Raw genomic sequence first — 20454 nt, forward strand, 5'->3', positions numbered from 1 at the left:
GCAAATTATGTAAATAAAATAAGACAAAGCGACCGAATTGAAAAGAAGAAGAAGATCAAGAGAACACACAAATACTGCCTTCATTTAAATCGCACGAAAATTGTTTTTTAATTTCATTTTACTTTTAAATTATGTGCCTGTTGTCGTTCTGCTTCTTATTCCTTGCTGCTGCTGCTTCTTCTTTTGCCTGTGTGTGTGTGTGTGTGTGTGTGTGAGTGAGATGCAAAAAGCAAACTAATCAAAAAATTCAATTTCCTTGGAAAATTTAATTTTGCTCAGGGAAAATTCAATTTGCCTGCTTTTTTTCGGTGCGCTCTCTCGCGGCCCCAACACGAGCGCACACACACACAGACACACACAGAAGACACACACACACAGAGACAGACGCTGTCTTGTGTATTTTTCGTAATATACATTTTGCGCCCCGCATTTGGGTTTTTGTGTAGAACTTTGCGCCCAGCCCTGCTATAGATAAACATTTTTAATTTTATTAACAACAATTTGCCGTGTTTTGTGCCTCTTTCGGTGTGTTTCACTTAATAACTTATTACCTGACACAAATTGCCCTTTGTATGCCCTGCAAGCTGTGGCCCGCAAAGTATGCAGCACATTTTGCATATAATTTAATTAATATTTATGCGACTTTTAATGGCCGCAGAGAGCAGAGAGTACGGAGCAGAGAGTACCTAAAGCCAGCCCGGCAACATGGCAATTCATTTGCCACTCTGCCAAAAGGTCACGGCCAAAAGTGCGCGAACCAGCAGCAGCAGCAGCAACAACAGCAACAATAACAAGTTAGCTAGACCTGCAGCTGCATTTTGTGGCTGGCTTTTAGAGCCGCGACGCGACTCGCCTTGACTCTGGCCTGGCAAAACTGGCCGCAAGAAGTATAAAAACCAGCAACAACAAAAACAGCTCGAAAACAAGTTTTATGCGAGTGGCCTGGCTCTGGGCGCGATTTAAACATATTTTTAGCCACACACAATTGCATGCATATTAAAAGCAACAAGAATAAAGAAAATAAAAACAACAACAAAAATAAAATAAATAAAAGAAGAACAAAATATGGCAAGGGGTTGGCTCATGAAATATTCTGACCCCGAAGCACTGGTTTGACTGCTCCTTGCTGCAGTTACAGGCGGTCGAGCTTAGGACCTGGCTCTGACTCTGGCTTTGGCTTTGGCATTGGTTTTGGCATTGGCTTAGGCGATTTAAGCGTTTGATTCGCCGTTCCAGACATGCTTCATTAACTTTCGACTTTTCAACATTCCTGCAGACCCAATGACAGGGCCGCAAATTCCAACCAAGTGAAACTCTTTGCATTCACTATTCTTGCTAGTATTATTATTTATTAATATTATTTTTAATTGCTTACATTATTATTATTATTATTATTATTATTATTATCATTAGTATCATTATTATTATTATTATCATTAGTATTATTTATAAGTTAAAAACCCAACTGGAGCTTCTACGAGAACAGCATACCCAAAGAATAGTTTGTTAGTCGAGCCCAAATCCTCCTCCTATTGGTATTAGCTCTCAAATTTCTCTCCTCCTCTGTAAATACTCTTATTTCTTGTATTAATTGAATGCAATAAGGCTCAGTTAAAGCTCAAATATAACACTATGTTGTCTATTTATCTATTTTAAGACCTAAAGTGCTTAATTTAAGTGCAAATTTCAGGCACTGTCATTGGCAATCATGACTGAAGCTTAAACAAAGATTACAGCTCAGCTGCTTAAGCACAACTTACTAGCTCTTCTTCTTCTTTTTTAATTTGCTTGCTAGCTTAAGTTTATGGAAGCTAGTTTTTGGCAAGTTCTTGCCCAGATTAAAGCTCACTTCGACCTCCGCAAGAACTCTGGCATCATATGACTTTTCTTTTAATCTGAAGTGCAATTTTTCAGCCCGTGTCATTTGAGCACTAAAGGACATTTTTAATTTTTATGTATGATGAACAAGTTCTTCAGTTGCACGCTGACTGGCAATAATTAAATGTTGCTATTAAGGCGGACAATGCAATAATAATAACAATAACAACAACAACAACAATAATAATAATAACAATAACAACAAAAACGGCAATGTTCATTAAAAGGACCAAGGCAAATATTAAAAGTGAAAATGCAATTTATGTGTCCATTGTCTTTACACAACGTCTGGCAGCAACAGCAACAACAACAACAACAACAAGCTTAACGCCTTTTTGTCGTAAATTTTATATAACTTCTTTTTGTTCATTTCCTTTGCGTTCGTTTTTCAATTTTTCGCACATTTTTCTGTGCTGCCCGTTGCTGTTGCATGTTGCATGCCCTTTTTGAGCATTTATGTCCTTTTTGTGTTGCCTGGCTGTAAAATGCACTTAAGCCAGCCAACGGGCAACGCGCAGCATGCAACGCGCAACGTGCAACGTGCAACGTGCAACGTGAAAACGAAGATGCGGCAATTTCAACAACAGCCGCCAGGCAAGAGCTTGCCGCATTCACAATATTTTGCCCATAACTTTGATTTGCTGTTATTATACCCTATGCGATTTGCATGTTAATATTTGCGAGAGCTTTACAAGTAGGTGTGCTTACTGTGAATGAAGTACATATACTGAAAGTGCGCGAAGGATATAGCTAGGGGTCATATATTGTGTGGAATTAAACGTGGAATATAGCTAAATATTGTATATTCTGTCGGATTTAACGTCGAATGTGCCTTCAAAAAGCCAATTATTGAGGTACTCTACTTTCCCCTACAGTAATACAAATTTGAAAGTAACAAATATATCTATTTAGGATTGGGAATGCATTTGCACTTAGAATTAAGGAATATGTTTCCTTCTTGAATTCAGCTTTCGTTTTTCTTAGCAATTTTTACATAATTATTAGAGCTTTCTTTCTTCAGAAGAAGTCTTAGAATTTATCATCATTTATCAAGCTTGTTGTGATTCTTGGCAAAACAAATAACATGAATAAATTTATTGGTTTTAGTCCGTTTTTTAAGGTTTATCAAACATTTTGAATATTTTTGTAAAATAATTAAATTTCTCAAAACCAAGCAACAAAATTCAAGGCTTGCGCCCTCAAGCTCTATATTTTTGTTGATCTCTTCAGCTGATAGACAATCGTATAATAATTTAAATGTTAATTACATAGACATATTTATCTGCAGAATGATTTCCAGCATATAAAACCTAAAGGAAAATGAATAAATTAACTATTATGTCACATTTTCCATAATTCCCCACAGCTCACTTTCAGCAGCATTCCATCAAAGTCCATCGGACCAAAGTGTTAATATTTATTTAAATGGTTTTTTATTCATTTAAATAGATTGTCAATCAAAATGTAAATTTTGTAATGCGCGTCTGATCAAAGACGATTCCATTACAAAATTAACATTTTGAATGTTATTCTTATTAAATTAATAAAAAAAAAATATTTATATAATAAAAAAATATATGATTTAAATATATATATTATATATATATATATACACATGCATAGTATATACTAAATTCTATTTGACATGAGCTTTATCTGCCGCCGCCCACATTTACCTGCTGTGTCTCGTAGTCCATGCGACCCGTTTGCTGCGCTTCTTGTTGCTGCACTCGAACCCCAAACTCTGGCTCTGCTTCTTGCTTTGCTTTTTTTTTTCTGCTGCCGCTGCCGCTGCTCAGCGCTTTTTCTCCTCTGCTCTTCGCTGCTTTTTTTGCAGTCGCCGTCGCCGTCGCCGTTGCCGTCGCCTTGTATACCTTTTAAATATTCGCTGGCGGCCATAAATCATTCGAGGTTATGTTGAATTTTTAGACAATTTTTTATGCATTTAGTTTCTCTGTATTTTTTTTTTTTTTTTTTGTATTTTGTTTCTTTTTTTTTTGCCGTCTTCTCTGCGCCTTCGCCTGTTGTATATTGGCCTGTTGTTGTCTTTGCGCTGGCATGATTTGTAGTTTATGGCTGCTTTTCTTCTCCTTTTATTTTTGTTTTAAGCTTTTTTCTTCTATTTGTGCGTTGTTGTTGTTTTTGTTTTGTGTTGCGCTTCCTTTTGCATTTCGGCCAGCAAATAAATAAAATAGTGGCAAAACTTTCGCGCTCTGCTCTTCTACCTACTCGCCGCGATCTGTCAACTGGAAAAAATTAGTTTTTTCTTCCATTAAATGATATCGAAACGAATGCAGAAATGCAAGACAGGCAATTAAAAGGCACATGTATATGTATTTATATATATATGGTATATATACATGTGTGTGTGTGTGTGTGTGTGTGTGTAGTCAGCGCTTGTCTTGGCCCTTTGGCTGCTAATGATTTCTGTTCTTTGTTTTGTGGGCACGTTTAATCTTCAATTTGTCTCGCTTTGGCTGCCTCTGCCATTTCCTGTTGGCCCTGGCTCGGCTCTGGGACAAGTATTCAACAGTCCGTGGCCAAAAAAAAAAAAAACGCAACGTCACATGCAAATTCAGTTAGCAATTTCGCGCCCACCAATGGCTCTTGGCCAAACTGTCTGCCACATGGCGGAAGAGCAATAGCAACAGCAGCAGCCGCAGCCTCCCCCTGGCCGAGTCTGGCTGTAACCCAGGCGGCCTTTGCTGTGCTTTTGGCCGTGCAAACATTTAAATGCATGAAAGCGAAAGGATTTTGCCAAAGTCCAAAAACAAACAGCAAAAAATTGCGACGCGGCTATAAAACGAGCGCAAAACAACAACGAATGCAGCCACAGAGAGAGAGAGAGAGAGAGTGAGGGGGAGAGAGGGTGAGGGGGAGAGAGAGCGGGGGGAGGCAGGGGCAATAGCAGCCAGACAACTAACATTTGGCTGGAACGAGACTCCAACTGTGACTCCAGCTCCAAATACGGCACTGCGCGTTGTTTTTTCCAGTTGACCAGGCCGCGTTTTTTATGGACGCTGCAAAAAACAAACAAAAGGGTCGACAGGAGAGGGCGGTTGGCCAGAGGCTGGCTGTGATACAGTTTTTTTTTTTTTTATTTTTTATGAACGCGCGTGTTTTTAATTAAGTGCAAAATAATGAAACTCATGTGTGTGTGCGTGTGTGTGGGATGGACGGAGGGAGGGGGGCTGACAAGTTGCTGCTGCCACGGTGAAAGTGAATTTTGGCCACACTGTTTGGCTGCAGGGCTGCATTTGGCGTAGTTTTAGGCGCTGCCCATTACTGGCTTAATGCAATTTTTTCCAACACTGTCCACATTTCATTATCTCAAAATATGGCAGCTGACTTAATGCAATTTTCGCGCAGTGCCATGAATTTTCGCAGCTTGCAGCGCGACAGTTTCGCATCCCGTTCAGTTTTATTGAACCGAGAGTGACACACACACACACACACACACACACACACACACACAGAGAAAGGCATCCACTCCGTGTCTGCCTCATTTATCCCATCGCTGTTGCTGTCTCTGTCTGTCGCCGTCTCTTTCTTGGCCCTGGCACGTAATTCAATTTCGAACTGAAGTTAAAATTCAATTAAAATGAGTCAACTTGAGCGTAATGCAATTTTGCCAGCCAATGCTATTAGTGAAATATTAACGCAAAAAGCAACACGCTCTGATAAAATAAAAGGCATGAGTGCAAAACAATAAAGTTACAAAAAGCGCTTTTGCCTTTAATTTTCAAAAGAAAATCTAAGAAAACTAAGTGTCAGGCAAGAAAAATCAATTTCTTAACAAAATTGATGTTCAAATAATTTTGGTTGCTTTTGGTTGATTTTTTTAGCCGAGTTCCAAATTTCAAAATCACCAACAGATTTTACTTGCTTTCAAGCCATTTCTGTCAAGTCGGAACCAGTTCAATAAATTTGATGGTTTTTAATGGTTTGGATGGTTTTGAAAGAACCCAATTTGACAGCGTCTAGATATTGTCTTGTATACTCAAATTTTAACCACTCACGAACTAGTTCGATCCAGTTTGAATTGCCTTTTGAATCAGTTCCAGCCAAATTTCAGAATCACAAACATTTTACTTGCTTTTAAGCTTCTACTCTTACGTCGGAACTAGTTCAATAAATTTAAAACAGTTTGTAATCGTTTTTTGACAGCATTGACAGTTCTCTTAAAAATCTACTGGAACCACTTTTTTACAACCTACGAACTAGTTCCAAAAACTATTTTGACTATTGTTCACTCTACAGAAGAAATTGAGCTAGTTTAAATTTCTTTTCGAATCTGAGTCAGCTTCAGTTTTAAGCCAGCTCCAGGAATAACACTTACCAAGGTGTTCACTGTACCAGAACGTCATTTGTGTATTATTCATACTACTTTTAAATATATTTCATTCAGTTTTATCAGTTTTTTTTTCCGGCACATATAGTTTGTCATATATTTGAGCTTTCGAAGCAGCTGCTGCCTGCTCTCTGTCTCTCTCGTTCACTCCCTCTCACTTTGGCGTGCTTCCGCTAGTCGCCTCGCTCGTTATGTAACCCATAAAAGCTGAACAAATGCGACGCCACGGCACGCGCCTAAAAGTATGCTATAATTCAGGCATGCCTCCCTATGCGCAGCCCCTAACGGCACGTGTGTGTGTGTGTGCGCGCGCGTTTGTGTGTTTCGCATATGTGCGTCCATAAAAAAAATGAAATTATTAAATTTTATGTAGCGTAAATTCTTTATGACGCGCGTTGCCGAAAAGCAGCCCGCCCCCTGCCCGAATAAAAGAAAAACAAGAGCATTTTCTAACACATGAACAATTTTGCAACTGTTTTCTTTGGCATTGTTTTTCTTGTTGTTGTTGCTGTTGTTGTTGTTGTTGTTGTTGTTGTTGTCTTTTGTTTTGACTACACATGAAATATATATTTCACTAGCTCAACTAGCGCAATCGCTAAAAATTCAAATAGATAAAATAAAAGAAAAGAGGCAGCGCACAAAATTTGTGTTGAAACATTTTTCCACTGACATTGAAAAATGCTCGGTCACGTTTTGGGCGGTGGGCGATGGGCGGAAAGTGGGGCGGCAGGGGCTCGCGTGTTGTGCACAACAACAAAAACAACGCCTTGAAATACGCTCTCCTTTTATGTTGTTTTTTTAGGCACTCGCTGTCTCTGCCGCTGCCGCTGTCGCTGCTGCTGCCCCGATTGGGGGCACAACGAGCTGCGAGTTGTTCCAACTTCACAGACATTTTTTCGTATTTTTTATTTTTGCTGCTGCTCTTTGCAATTTTTATTTATTTATTTATATGCCTTTTATCCTTTTTGCTCGTTGGCATCGCCATTGTTGGCTGGTCAGCTCGTGACTTTGTTGCTGTTGTTGTTGTTGTTTCTGTTGTTGTTGTTGTTGTTGGGGACCATTAAAACGACGCAGCATAATGGCAGCAACAGCAAAGAGCAAATGGTAAAAAACAGCAACAAGAGCAACACATAAATTAAACTACCTGTCGCTCCATTGGCGTGCAACTCGTTGCTGGACCTGCCCCCCTCCTCCTCGCCCCCCCTGCCCCCTTACTCCCCCTCACCCAGCCAATCAGCCAGGGTATACTCCATTCAGCTTCATTTTAATCTAAGCTCAAGATAAGCAAAATTAGTTTCGTATTTTCGTTGTACTAATCATTATCATTTTACCTCTTTGCCATCTCTTTGCAGGTAAGTTTCGTCGCATTTCGCATGCATTTTGTCCCACTGTACGGCTAAGTAAGTAACTGCACAGCTCTGGTCTGTTGTTATGCGAGCTTTTTTGGGTGCGTAGTATATGCCACTGGCTTACGGCTTATTCAATTTTACATATTTGCCACACGAATTTCGCATGTTGCATGCAACTCGCAATGCATTTTATTACATACTTTGCCCCACGACTGAACTATGCGACAGCGGACAGCGGACAGGGGACAGGGGACGGCGGACAATGTTATATGTGCGCTGTGGCGCCGCAGGATATTCTGCGCATCCTTACACATGACAATCAGAAAACGAGAGAGAGTGAGAGAGAAAGCGAGATAGAGAGCGAGTGAGAGAGCAGCACAGATAGAGAGCGAGAGTGAGATAGCGAGATGGACAGAGCGAGAGAAAAACACTATAATATGCTCACAAATATGCAAATAACTTGCAAAATTCGTTATATCGACAACAACATCGACTGTGTACAGCAAGTTTGGGGGGAGGGGGCAGCCACAAGAATTGCAACTCATAAATTGCATTATTCGTATTGTGTATTGTTATGCACACACATAATGAACCTGATTGGTAGAAATCCTATTACGAAACGTATCCTGCATTTGCTTTAATGCACTAAAAAAGCCGCCCAGCTCAATCAAATGTTGGATCAACAGAATTTGTCTAAGCCAACTGAAACAGGCATCCAGATAAATGTAAAACATAATGCTAACAGGCTTGATAACATAACATAACATACAACTTACATAACACACAGCTAACATGATATGTTAATGTTATTAACAACAGATTGCCTCAGCCTATACAAATCTCTCGTGTAGATTAAACTCACATTCTTTTTATCTGAGTGTAAGTCCTGATTTAAATACTTGAATTTGGAGCAGAGTATACTTTTTCTTGTTAATGATAAACTTTAAATATGCCTTACTAATTCAATGTTAGCTGCGAACTAATTCACAATGCCTTGTCAAACGTAGCTCAAAAAAGTTGCTCGCATTTATTTGGCTTTGAAAACTAGCTTCAGTTCGTACTAATTACTTTTCAGAGTCTTAAAGCAATCAGTCATTCGAAAAGTGCCTTGATTTTCCAACGACAGCTGTACGTTTTTCCTGTACAGCTTTCTCGGGACTCCAGTCTAGACTGAAGCCCGCTGCAATTACTCAACACAAGCTGCCCACTCAGCGCTAACTAGAGCTAAGACTGCGACTGCGACTGCGACGTGGACTCACTGGCAGAACTAAACAAATAAATTCCAAAAATGAGTTATTAATGGCAATCAATCAAAAAAATGGCTAAAACTCTCTAGCAAAAACCGATTGCAGTAAAAATGGCAAACAGCTTCGAAACGTACAAAAACAAATACGAAATTGGCGGAAGAAAAAACCAAACAAGAAAAGGAAAAAAAATTACCGCGAGGAATACATAAATTGATTGATTGATTTAATGAATGATTGATTAATGCATTTCTGCTGCAAATTCCGCATACAAAATGCAGCAACAAAAACAACATCAACTGCAGCAGCAGCAGCAGCAGCGGCAGCTCATATGACGTTGCCATCAACATCCAGTGGAAGTTGGAGCGCGCAGAACGTGGCCTTCAGTCTCAGTCTTCAGCCTTCAGCCTTCGACGAGTGCCAGACAGGCGCACGGAGTGAAGGGGAGTCGCGAGAAGCTGCTGCTGCTGTTGCCGTCTAGCTATTGGCCCTGGCATTGTCGGGACAAGCCCCTGGCAGCAAAATGGCGCGGGGATGGGCGCGGTGCAGCAGTTATACGAGCTGCGAACTGCTATAAAATGCATTTTCAATTAGGCATAATTCCAGCAGACACAAGACTCAAACGGCAATAATACGAGGGTCGCCTTCTCTACATACAGACTGATTTAATAAACTGAAACTAAATTCTAAAATTTACCCTTGGCATAGGCTTAAAAGCCAAAAGAAATGCCCAAGCCTTTCCTTCATATCAATGATTTATGCAAATTGAATATGTGTTGCTGAAGAAATGTTAAATTGACTGTTAGCTGAGCTCTGTTATTATTTGTTTAACAGTTCTGTAATGTAGCTCTGTAACTGCTTGCTGAACAGAGAAGGAAACATTAATGTTAAATTTGATAAACAATTAACAGACCTTTCGCTATTCTGTTATATAACATAACATATGCTGACATATGCTAATAACATATTACAGTGGAAGCGCTAACAGTTACCTGAAATGTTATTCCTAGAAAAATTTGCATTGTTTCGTAAATGTAAGTTATACGAATGTAAAACACTTCATATCAATATCGTCCAATAAATTAGTTATTTTTAATTAGTTCTCCTTAAGAATTTCCACAGTTTCCTGTTAAGAAACTTACTTTAAAGAAATTAAATCTTCAAAGTAGAGATCTTTTATTACTAACATATGGTATACTTACTTCCCCAACATAATTCAACAAAGTTTAAAAAAGAAATAGTCCTGGAAAAAACTTGGCTAGCAATTGCCTTATGCGTGTTGAAGTTCAGCATTTTTTTAAATTGTCTTGAAGTTGGCGCCATAAAAAATGCATCAAAATAAATTGCGTAATTAGAGGAAATTTAAAAGCACAACAATAGACACAAAGAGAGTAACAGAGATAGCGAGAGAGAGAGGGAGAGAGGGCGAAGGAGGTGTGGGGCGAGTGAGCGAGCAAAACAAAAAGCAACAGCAAAAACTTGCACAAGGATTTTTAATAACGTGGAAAACACAAGAAAAAAGCAAATATTGATGCAGCCGCAAATTTCAATTAAGAACAGGAAGAAGCAGACAACAACGACGCCGACTACGGCGGCAGCGACGGCGGCGACGCCAGCGTCAACCGCAACGCAGCCGCCGTCGCCGCAGCACTAGCAGCAGCAGCGGCAGCCAGAGACAGCAGAGCGACTGAACGAAAGAGGGAGAGTGAGCGAGGCAGAAGGACTGGGAGAGGGTGAGGGAGAGGGAGAGAGCAAGAGCAGCCAAGTGCCTGTAAAACATTTGATGTAATAAAATAACGTATACGCCAGCGAGCCGCAGAATGAGACGACCAAGACGTAGACGGAGACGGAGACAGCGATGTAGATGGAGACGAAAGCAAACCCACCCTTGTCATTACCGACGGCAAGCCGAGCGATGCACACACACACACACACTCACACACACACACTCACACACACACACTCACACACACTCGCACACACACAACAAGAGCAATTTAAGCCGCAGGAATGCAAAGGACGTGAAAGACGGGTCCAGGTCCGGCTCCTCTGAGGGCACCAGAGCCACAGCCGGAACAGGAAGGAAGGAAGCAAAGCGAAGCGAAGCCAGGCGAAGCGAAGCGAAATAAAAGGCCAAAAAGGGGCGCTGGCGCAGCAATTGATATAAACAACAAAAAATGAAATCAAAAGAGAATCGAGCGCAAAACAAAATTTCACAGCATACTTGAAGGCGCCGGCAACGGGCGAGGCCCATGGGCGGGGCCGTGCAGCTGCCACGTAAATGTAATAATTATTGCGCGCCATGAAAATCAATGGCGTCTGCAAATTGCTGACAAAACGGAAGTGCCGCAAAAGGCACAGGACATGGCCCACACGGAACGAAGCGATTCGTGCGAAAATTGCCCAAAACTGACAACGAAGATGCGGACGACGCAGGGCACAGGACGCAGGACGCAGGACGAGGACGTGGACGACGTCGTCGGTGGCCGCCGTCAAAATGGCGCAACAAAAGCGCAAAATCAGGAAAAAGAAAATCAAGCACAAAGCAAAAGTAGCAAAAATTGAGCGCAAACTCGCTGCGAGAAGGCGAAGGCAACTGCACGAAAGCGGAAGTAATGCCCAGCCCCAAGCAGAAGGCAGCGCAAAGCGCACGACCCGATTAAACCAAATGCAAGAGAGGCAATGAACGTCGTGTGTGTGTGTGTGCGTCTGTGTGTGTGTGTGTTATTGTTGTTGCCTTTGCCGTGCGCGTTCGCACAACATTTTGCTACCCTTGGCTGGCGGCCCAGGCGCCTGCCCACCCCGCCCAAAAGAACGAAGCGGCGCGAGCACGTCTGAGGCATATCGATTTTTTTTCCATTCTTGTTGTTGATGTTGTTGTTTTTTTTTTTCTATTTTGTTTGTTATGCTGTGTGTGGCTCGCATGTCCTGGCGTTGTCCTGGGCGCGTCACAGCCTTTGGGCCACGGGCCACATGACTTCTGTGCCAAAGGCGACTTTTAAGCATTTGGGCGCAGCTATTTTTAGCCGCCCTCCCAATGTCAATGAACCAATGCGCGCAGCGTGCCCAGCTTTAAGCCAGCTGCTAATGATCATTAGCCTGAACATCATCATGTCAGAGGCAGCAATTGTTGCAGTCAATTAGGAAACTTTCGCTAACAACAGCAACAACAACAACAACAAGAGCTGAAACTTGAGATGGGCAATTACAAAGGTGTCAGAGCCGCCATCTGGGCCCTTTGAAGGCTGCTGTTGCACTTCGTCGCCTACTCAGCGAGAGAGAGAGGGAGAGAGAGAGGAAGGGGGAAACGTGAATAAAAGAAATTGCGTAACACTCAAAATGAAAGGTGGCAGGCAGAAACAATCGTGCGCAACAGAAAAAAAAGGAAGCAAGCAAAAAAAATCCGTCGACCCGAAGGCAAAGCGTAAGAATTGTTGCAAAACTTTTGGCCGCGTGTTCATCAAGTGAAACTTGAACACAAAACAACAACAGAGCACAAGAACCTGATGAAATACACTGAGAAAAATTAGCATAGAACATTCACTTAGCAACACTTTTCGGATTTTCCTTTGAAAGGCATCCTTAAATGTTATACAGAAGTATTGACAAGGAAATGTTTGTCAACATTTCGTAAGTGATTGTCTGACTGAAAAACTGACTGATTGACAGACTGATTGACCAACTGATCGGCTTAGTGATTAACTGACTGATTGACTGACTGATTGATTGACTGATTGATTGACTGACCGTTTGGTGATCAACGCTCAAATAGTCCGAGCTAGAAAGCATAATATTTAACTTTCATTAAGTGCACGCAAAGCTGTGTTCAATTCCACCCGCAGCTGTGGAAAAATGGTGAAAACTTGAACATTTGTTTTTGATTTAATTCCACCCACAGCTGTGAAAAATAGATGAAAACTTCAAATCAAATAAATTCTTTTATTGTCAAAAGCTCTTGGCCAAAGCCTTCACGTTTCGAATAGTTATCTTGTATCGCACATTTGATTTTCTCTCAGTGTACAAGCTGGTTACTGTGAACTGGGAAAGCACTCAGCACTCAGCACTCGGCGGAGCGAAAGGCGCGTGCGAAAGTAAAACGTTGCTAAAAGGCTGGCACAAAGGAATTACCAGCGCTGACTTCCCACTGCGTCTGCTGGGGCTTCAACTCCAGCGCTGGCACTGCCACTGGCTTTGGCTTTGGGTCTGGGTCTCGGTCTCGGTCTGGGTCTGGGTCTCTGTGTCTGTGCTTGCGTCTAGAGCTTGACTGCCAGCTGCGCTTCCTGGTGTGTGCCACGGCAACAGCAGCAACAGCAGCAAGAGCAGCTCCTGACTTTTCTCTGACTAGCAAAACTGTTTCACGCTTTCCCTTGTTGCCAGCGCCAGCAGACAAGGTTGTATCCAACTCTACGTGTGTGTGCCTGCCTGCCTGCGTGTGTGTGTGTGTGTTGGTGTTGGAGAATTTGTGTCTGAAGGTTGACATTATGAACTTGAAAGTCGTATTACGCTGCCAGCGACTGGAACAGAGGGGAGCGCGACTACATTTTTATGAATGAATGCATGGCATACGCTGGCTCACTGACGCCGGCAACAACTGCTGCTGCTGCTGTTGCTGCTGCTGTTGCTACTGTTGCTGCCACACGTTGGTCCGTGCTCGCATTACGTTTTATTTGCAGGGCTTCCCCCAAGTGGGCGACCGTCTGCCGCGTTGCTGGGGCAACAGTTCCGCAAAAGCGGCAACAGCAACAAAATTACAAGCAACAACAACAACAACAATAAAGGCAAAAAGAAAACGAAATCCAAACGCCATTTTTGCGTGCACACTTTCTTGGCGAGGGGGGCAAAACGTTTCGGTTTCCGTTTCCTTTTTTTTACGCTTTTTTGTTTTGCTTTTCGGGCAGGGAACGTGGCCGGGACCCTGCCGTGCCGGGCTGGGCATCAACAAATGTCAGCTGTTCCACGACGTCAACGTCATTACGCATGCAACAACAACAACAACAACAACGACAACAACAACAGCGACTGTCGCAACAGCTACAAAAACCCATAAAACGAGGTCAAAACTATCCGCAAACAAAAATTGCCGACCAGTTGCCGCCGCCGTCGCCGCAGCTGGCCATTGAATTCACAAAACAAAACACCTGCCGATTGATTTCGCGTGCAACAGCGGCGTCAATGAATGAACTCACACACACTCACACACACACACACACACACACACACAGGCAGCGAGGCACACCCACGAACGCGCGCGCGTTGCATTTCACGTTTTTTGCACACATTACTCATACGCGGCGTGTGACGCGGCAAAAAAACTAGCGCCTGCAGCCGCAAAGGGTTGTCCACGGGCTGTCGCAGGCGCTGTGAAAATGCGTCCGATTTCCATTTGAGATGTGCGAAAAATAGGCACGAAAAAACTCGACTAAGGCTATCTTTTGGCAAGCAAGAAAAGGGCACAAAAATGGGCAATTTTTATATATATAATGGAGTCAGGACTTTGTAAGGATTTAGATATATGTATACCTTATATGTGCTCAGGCTGTAGCTGTAGAGCTCGAACTGTGAAAAGACACGAATAGAACTAAAAGTATTCTAGAATTGAATTCCAAGAAAGATTTATTATAATTTAAAAATACAATGTATATCAGAGAAAGAATCCTTACTGAAAGAATCTAACTACTGTAATTGCTGTAGTGGAAAGTGATTGAGATACAAACTCATCTAAACACATAATGTATATATGGTATATGAGGATATAAAAGATGTTAGGCCCCTAAATAGCTAAACAAGCTGCCAGCAAATGTGTCTAAAATCTTGCAGATTTGTTGATCATTTTAAGCCCAATTTGTTGGCAAGAGATTCGACAACTATTTGGCGTGTCGTGTCGATGGCCGCTTTGTGGCTCGTGACTTTGAAATTGCCGCCCGTTGGCATCTCTAATTTTGAGTGTTGAATGCAACTGAGTAGCCAGCACGGATCCTCTGCTGCGCCAGTTGCCGCAGTCCGCAGTTCGCAGTTCGCAGTCCGCAGTCGGTGGCCATTTCACGACATTTGCACTTTTATTTTCAGTTTCAATTCGTTTATTTTTTTTTTTTGTTCTGCACGCGCCGCGTAATTTGAATTTTTATGCGGCAACAACAAGGAGCATGCCACAAAAGTTTGTCGACCTATATAAACGTTGGATTCTGGCAGCTGCCTGCCTGGCTGCCAGCTTGCCCCCGTGCCTCTTGCTGTCTGCCTCTCTGTAGGATACGTGTAATGCAAGTTCAAAGCAACAGCAACAACAATAACAACAGCAACAACAACAACAGCAACAACAGCAACAACTGCAACTATTTTTAACGTCACGTACTTCGTAGTCGCAAATGCAACAACCTGTTGTACAAAAATCCTGCGGCCAGGCTCAGTTGAAACTTTTTTTGGTGTGTTTTTTGTTGCCTTCGTTTTTTTAGGTGAATCTGAAAGAGTGCAAAACTTGAGGCAGAAAACAGTGAACAGTGAAAGTCTTTCAGGCAGTTGGCAACGCAACTTTTAATTGCCAGACAATTGAATGGGCAATTGAAGGGGGCTAGAAAACCACCCCCAACCCTCGCAGCACAGCGCAAGGCAAGGCAGTAGAGGTAAGGGAGGAGGAAGGTGCGGCCGCGCAGGTTCAGCAGAGGGGTGCCAGAGATTAGAAGGTGAACACCCAATACCCCCCAACCCTGTCAGTTTTGGGGTGGCAGCATGATGTTGGTGCGGTGGGTGGTGTGGCTGGAGGGGTTGGTGGTGGTGGTGTTGATGGTGTTGGTGGTGTGCTCTGTGCCCTGTCCTCTGTGCTATCTGTAGAGACTTTTTGGGTGGCGCCTTTAACAAACGATAGCAATTTAGAAAGATGCCAGAGGTATGCAAATTTATTGCCGGAAATGTAATTTACAAAATACGCTGCAGGCAACGGACGCCAACGCCAACGACGACGGCGACGACGACTGCGACTGCGACGCTGGCAGCAATGTTTGCTTTGGTTTTTCTACTATTTTACTTTGCTTTGCAGTTTTGCAAGCATTTTTATTGCCTTGTGTGCCTGCTTAAGAATCATGATGAATGCTGAGTTGGAGGCCACAAGTCAAATGTCAACTTTGGCCAGCTTTGATTAGAGCCTTGAAACAGATACGGCTAACCAAAGAGACAGAAACCAAAATCACTTTTGACAACAACAAAAACAACAACGAACGGGATGAAGGGTGAGCTTACAACGTTCTTACATTACACAAACAATCAATGCAGCGCATGCGTAGGCCAAAAGAGCGCAGAGCATAAAAGAGAGCACCAGCAGCAGCAGCAGCAGAGCAGAGCAGCGAAAAAGAAAGAGAGCGTAAGCGTGTGTGTGTGTGTGTGTGTGTGTGTGTGTGTGAGTGATGAGAGCGCTGCAGTGTACGGCGGCGGGGAGTGGGCACACAAATGCAAGCGCAGCCCCCAAATAGCAAAACAATAGCAGCAACAACAACAAACACAGCAGCAGCAGCAGCGCGCAATGGAAGGAGGCGCTCAAAATTAGTAAAACTAAGAAAATTGGCAAACGCGACAGACGCATAAGCAGCATGGGAAGAGCAAGCAGCAAAATAAGAAGACTTCGAAAATGAAATTTGTTAAAGCAGGCTGCAAAAATATAATGCAGGCAGCGTATGCAAAATGCGCCTCAGCAGCAGAAACAACAACAGTACGAGACAACAAAGAAATTCTGTCGCTGCCGCTGCCGCTGCCGCAGCCGCTGCTGAGGCATGTGAGAAGGAAAAGAGCCAAAAGGCAAAACGCAAAAAGAACGCCAACGCCAAAGTGCAGCGACGGCGACAGCGACAGCGACGGCTGTTAAGAAAGTGCAAGATTGTGTGAGTGAGTGTACGCATATGTATGTACACATGTAAGTATTTACATGTGTGTGTGTGTGTGCTTGCGTCGGCGGCAAGGAAATATTTTGTATAGACATGCTCCCCCACCTTTCCTCTCTACTCTTTACTCTATGCTGGGAAGCATTCCATTTGCCTTTGCATTTGCATTTCCAATGCCTTTGCCGCCTGTACTTTCCGCCTTTTGGCATTTTGTGGCGGCTGTTCGCGAAATGCGCGCAACAAAAGACGAAACAAAGTGCAAGACGCACATGAGAATAATTGAATTTTATTACATTGTTTGGAGAGGCACACACACACACACACACCCCATACACATATGCAGCGCTGTCTCCCCAACTATGCATGTGTGTGCGTGAGCGCAGCAACCACCAAGGCTAGGCTGCAGCAGCAGCAGCAACAGCAACAACAACGACAACTGCGACGTCAATGCGCGGCAGCAGCGAGCGCCTCCAAGACCAAGAGAATAATGACCCCAAGGCTTCGCTGCTGCTCTCGTTGTTGTTGTTGTTGTTGTTGGTGTAGTTGTTGGTGTAGTTGTTGCTGCTGCTTTTATTGACTGCTATTTTATATGCGGAGAGCGCGCGCTCTGCTCAGCGTGAGCGTGAGAGTGTATTGGTGATGTTGCTGTTGCAGTTTTGTTGACGCTTGTCGCCGAAGAAGAGCAAGAAGCAGAAGAAGCCGGCATATGCTGCGGCTGCGACAGCGACTGCGGTTGCCCCCCGCGCACTCTACCGCCATTGTTGCCCATTCTTTCGCTGCTGCTGCGGCTGCTGCTGCTGCTGTTGCTGGCATTCGCATCTCCAGCTCCAGATCTGAAAAGAGGTCGATGGTGGGTGTTGCTAGCCGAAGACTTGTGGCAGGCAGGAGGTGGCGGTGCGGCGGGCAGGCGAGGATGCGAGGAGGCGGTCAGGGGCAGCTGGTTAGAACAGCGCTGCTAAAATGGAAACTGCAAGAATTAAACTTATGATGGCTGCTGCTGCAGCTCCAAAGACAACAAAGCGAATTTGCGAAAAAAAAACAAATAAGCAAATGGTAAAAAATAAAAGCAAAATAAATAATAAGACAACAGCTGCGCCGCACGATGATGATTTTTCCAGCCGCTGTCGCTGCTGCTTGGAGTTGTATGAAAATTATAAAAGCATTTTGCTTTTGCCAGCTTACCAGCCTCATCTCTCTCTCCCTCTCTCTCTTTCGCGCTCTCTGCTCCTCATGCTCTTTCGATTGCTTTTGCTTCTAGCTGTTGGTTTTTGTTTTTGACGTACGCTCTGAAAAAAAAGGAAATGCGAAAATGGCAAAGCTGCGTCGCAGAATAATAATAATAAAAATAAAATTGCAAAGGAAATAAGGAAGAAAAAAACACAAACACACACACACACACAGGCAAAAGCAAAGTAAAAATAAAGTAAAATTGAAAATTGTAATGAAGCCACTTTTTCCACCTCTTGACGTTGTGTGCGAAACTCTCCCACGTGCATGTGCGTGTGCGTGTGCGTGTGACTGTTTACGTGTGTGTGCGCGCGTGTGAGGGGGCGGAAATTGGTTGCCGGACTAGTTGCGGGCTGGGGTGGGGCCAAGAGAGACTCGCTTAATGGGTGGCATGAAATATTGCCGGCTGAAGTTTTGCAAATGAGTTGCGTAGCGAGAGAAAAGAGTAAAAACAAAAACAGAGAGACACACGCATTCACACACACACACACACATTCATACTCACGCACACACACGCACATATTAAGAGCTTGTTGTGGCCAGAATGAAAATCTTTGGAAATGTCCACAGAATGCAGCTGTTGAAGTCAGTCATTAATTTAACATCAATCCATCAATATAGCAATCCAATTGGAAATTCTAGCTAGGGCCACCTTCAAGCTGTCCAATCAATTGAATTGGATTATTGCAATCCATTTGGATTACACTACGATTTGAGCGAATTCATTCCAATTAGCATTCGATTTTAAGCTGATACGATTACCAACGGAAGATATATTTTGCTAACTAGAGATTTGTCGTCTAGATTCTTATTTTTAGAATTGAACTTAGCATCTGTTTCTTTCTCTACATATGTATGTATTTTTGCATTTTACTAACTTATATCCTTCTCTTCTTCTTATTTACAGGTAAGTTACCGCAACTCGTTTACCGATCAGGGAAATTTCCATGTTGCCCGCTTTGTACGGACGTAAGTAGCCCAAAGTTATATCGAAAGGCCCCCATCTTAAATGATCCGCAAATCGCAAACCGCGACAAATGCCATTTCCAGCAGTTCAGATTCCCTATCAGAATTTAAGAAGAAAAAAAAACAACAATAATAATAAGAGGGAAAGGGGTAAGGAGACGAATAGAAAGGAACGCCCGCAACGCACAAAAATGCCAAAGAACTAAACGCGGCGCATTTCAGTGCAAAACGTTTTAGAAGCGTGTGGGTCAGGGGGGGGGGGGGGGGGAGGTGCACAGGCAACTCCTTCCCTCGTCCGGCTAACTACACTAACTCCGTCGCCGTCTCCGGCTGAGCCTTTGTTGGCGTTGAGTTTTTGTCTTTGCGTTGTTGTGGTCGCTGCTGCTGCTGCTGCTGCGTTTTCGTTTTCAATTTTTTGTGCCTTTTTCGGTTTACCGCAGTTATTTTTTACTACCTTTTTTCGTAGCAGCTCTCACATACACACGCACACAGCTGTAACGTAGAGCTGCGCTGGCGTCGACGTCGCTGCTGCAGTCGCCGCAGCCGGTGTTGCTGTTGTTGTTTTTTCAGCACTCGCTCTCTCGCTTACGCTCTTGCACTCGCTCTCTGAGCGACACACACACGGCACACAACAGTGCTACGTAATGGCGGCAAACACGTTTTTGTTTTTGCCTTTTGCGTTGGCTTCATCGTCTTTGGCTCTCTGGGCGCTCGCATGCGCTCTCGTGGCGGCAGCGGCTCCACCACCACACACACACTCGCACACGCACGAATATAAACACGCTCACTCACACTCTCACTCATACAAGCAAGCAAAGGCAACGCCAATTGCTGCTGCTGCTTGTCGCTGTCGTCGTCGTCGTCGTCGTCGTCGTCGTCGTCACCGTCGTCGTCGTCGTCGTTGCCGTCGCCGTCGTTGCCATACGTATCTGTGTTTGTGTATTGGTGTATCTGTATCTTTTACGCTGCCTTACACTCCACACGTTCAGATTCAGATTCATTCTGTAAACGCGATTCCTCGAGGACGTAACGGTGAAACGTCGGCATCGGCAAGCGCGCTTTCCGACTACTCAACGGTTGCCCAACGGTTGAGTTTTGAGTTTTGGCCTTTGTCTGTCTCCTCCTTCGCTACGGCCAGCATTGTGTGCATTGGTAGTGGTAAACACATAGTTGATAATTCTCAAACACGCGTCACAAAATCGAAATTCAAATCAAAATCATCAAATTCTTTGCATGCGAAAGTCGCGTGCTTAATTCATCTGTTCGTGCGTGTGTGTGTGTGTGCGTGCGTGCCTGTTGAAGTGTGTAGAGCGTGTGTGTGTTTGTGTGCCCATGTCGCTAAGTGCGTGCATAAATTCTTTAACTAAAATTGATTGTTTATTTCCGTTGCTGCAACAGCAGCAGCAGCAACAACAACAACAACAACAACAACAAGAGCAGCAGCAACATTGCTGCCAATGTGACTCACACGCATACAACAAAGTCAACAACAACTACAACAACAACAGCAACAACAACAGCCACGAGAGCAGCAACAACAATAACAACAACAAGAAGAAGAAGAAGCACAGCTA

General features: G+C 43.4%; 1 protein-coding gene across 1 annotated transcript in view; it reads left to right on the forward strand.

Annotated features, from left to right (window-relative positions):
* The window catches only part of LOC115771557 (DNA N6-methyl adenine demethylase), a 104228-nt gene that overhangs the window by 41639 nt on the left and 42135 nt on the right, over positions 1-20454 (forward strand). Inside the window, 1 exon segment of the mRNA XM_030717302.1 lies at positions 8082-8084. Coding sequence (XP_030573162.1) covers positions 8082-8084 — 3 coding nt within the window.

Source organism: Drosophila novamexicana, unplaced genomic scaffold (genome assembly GCF_003285875.2).
Source record: "Drosophila novamexicana strain 15010-1031.04,08,12 unplaced genomic scaffold, DnovRS2.1 tig00000072-arrow-arrow-pilon, whole genome shotgun sequence".
In the NCBI taxonomy this organism is placed as follows: Eukaryota; Metazoa; Arthropoda; class Insecta; order Diptera; family Drosophilidae; genus Drosophila; species Drosophila novamexicana.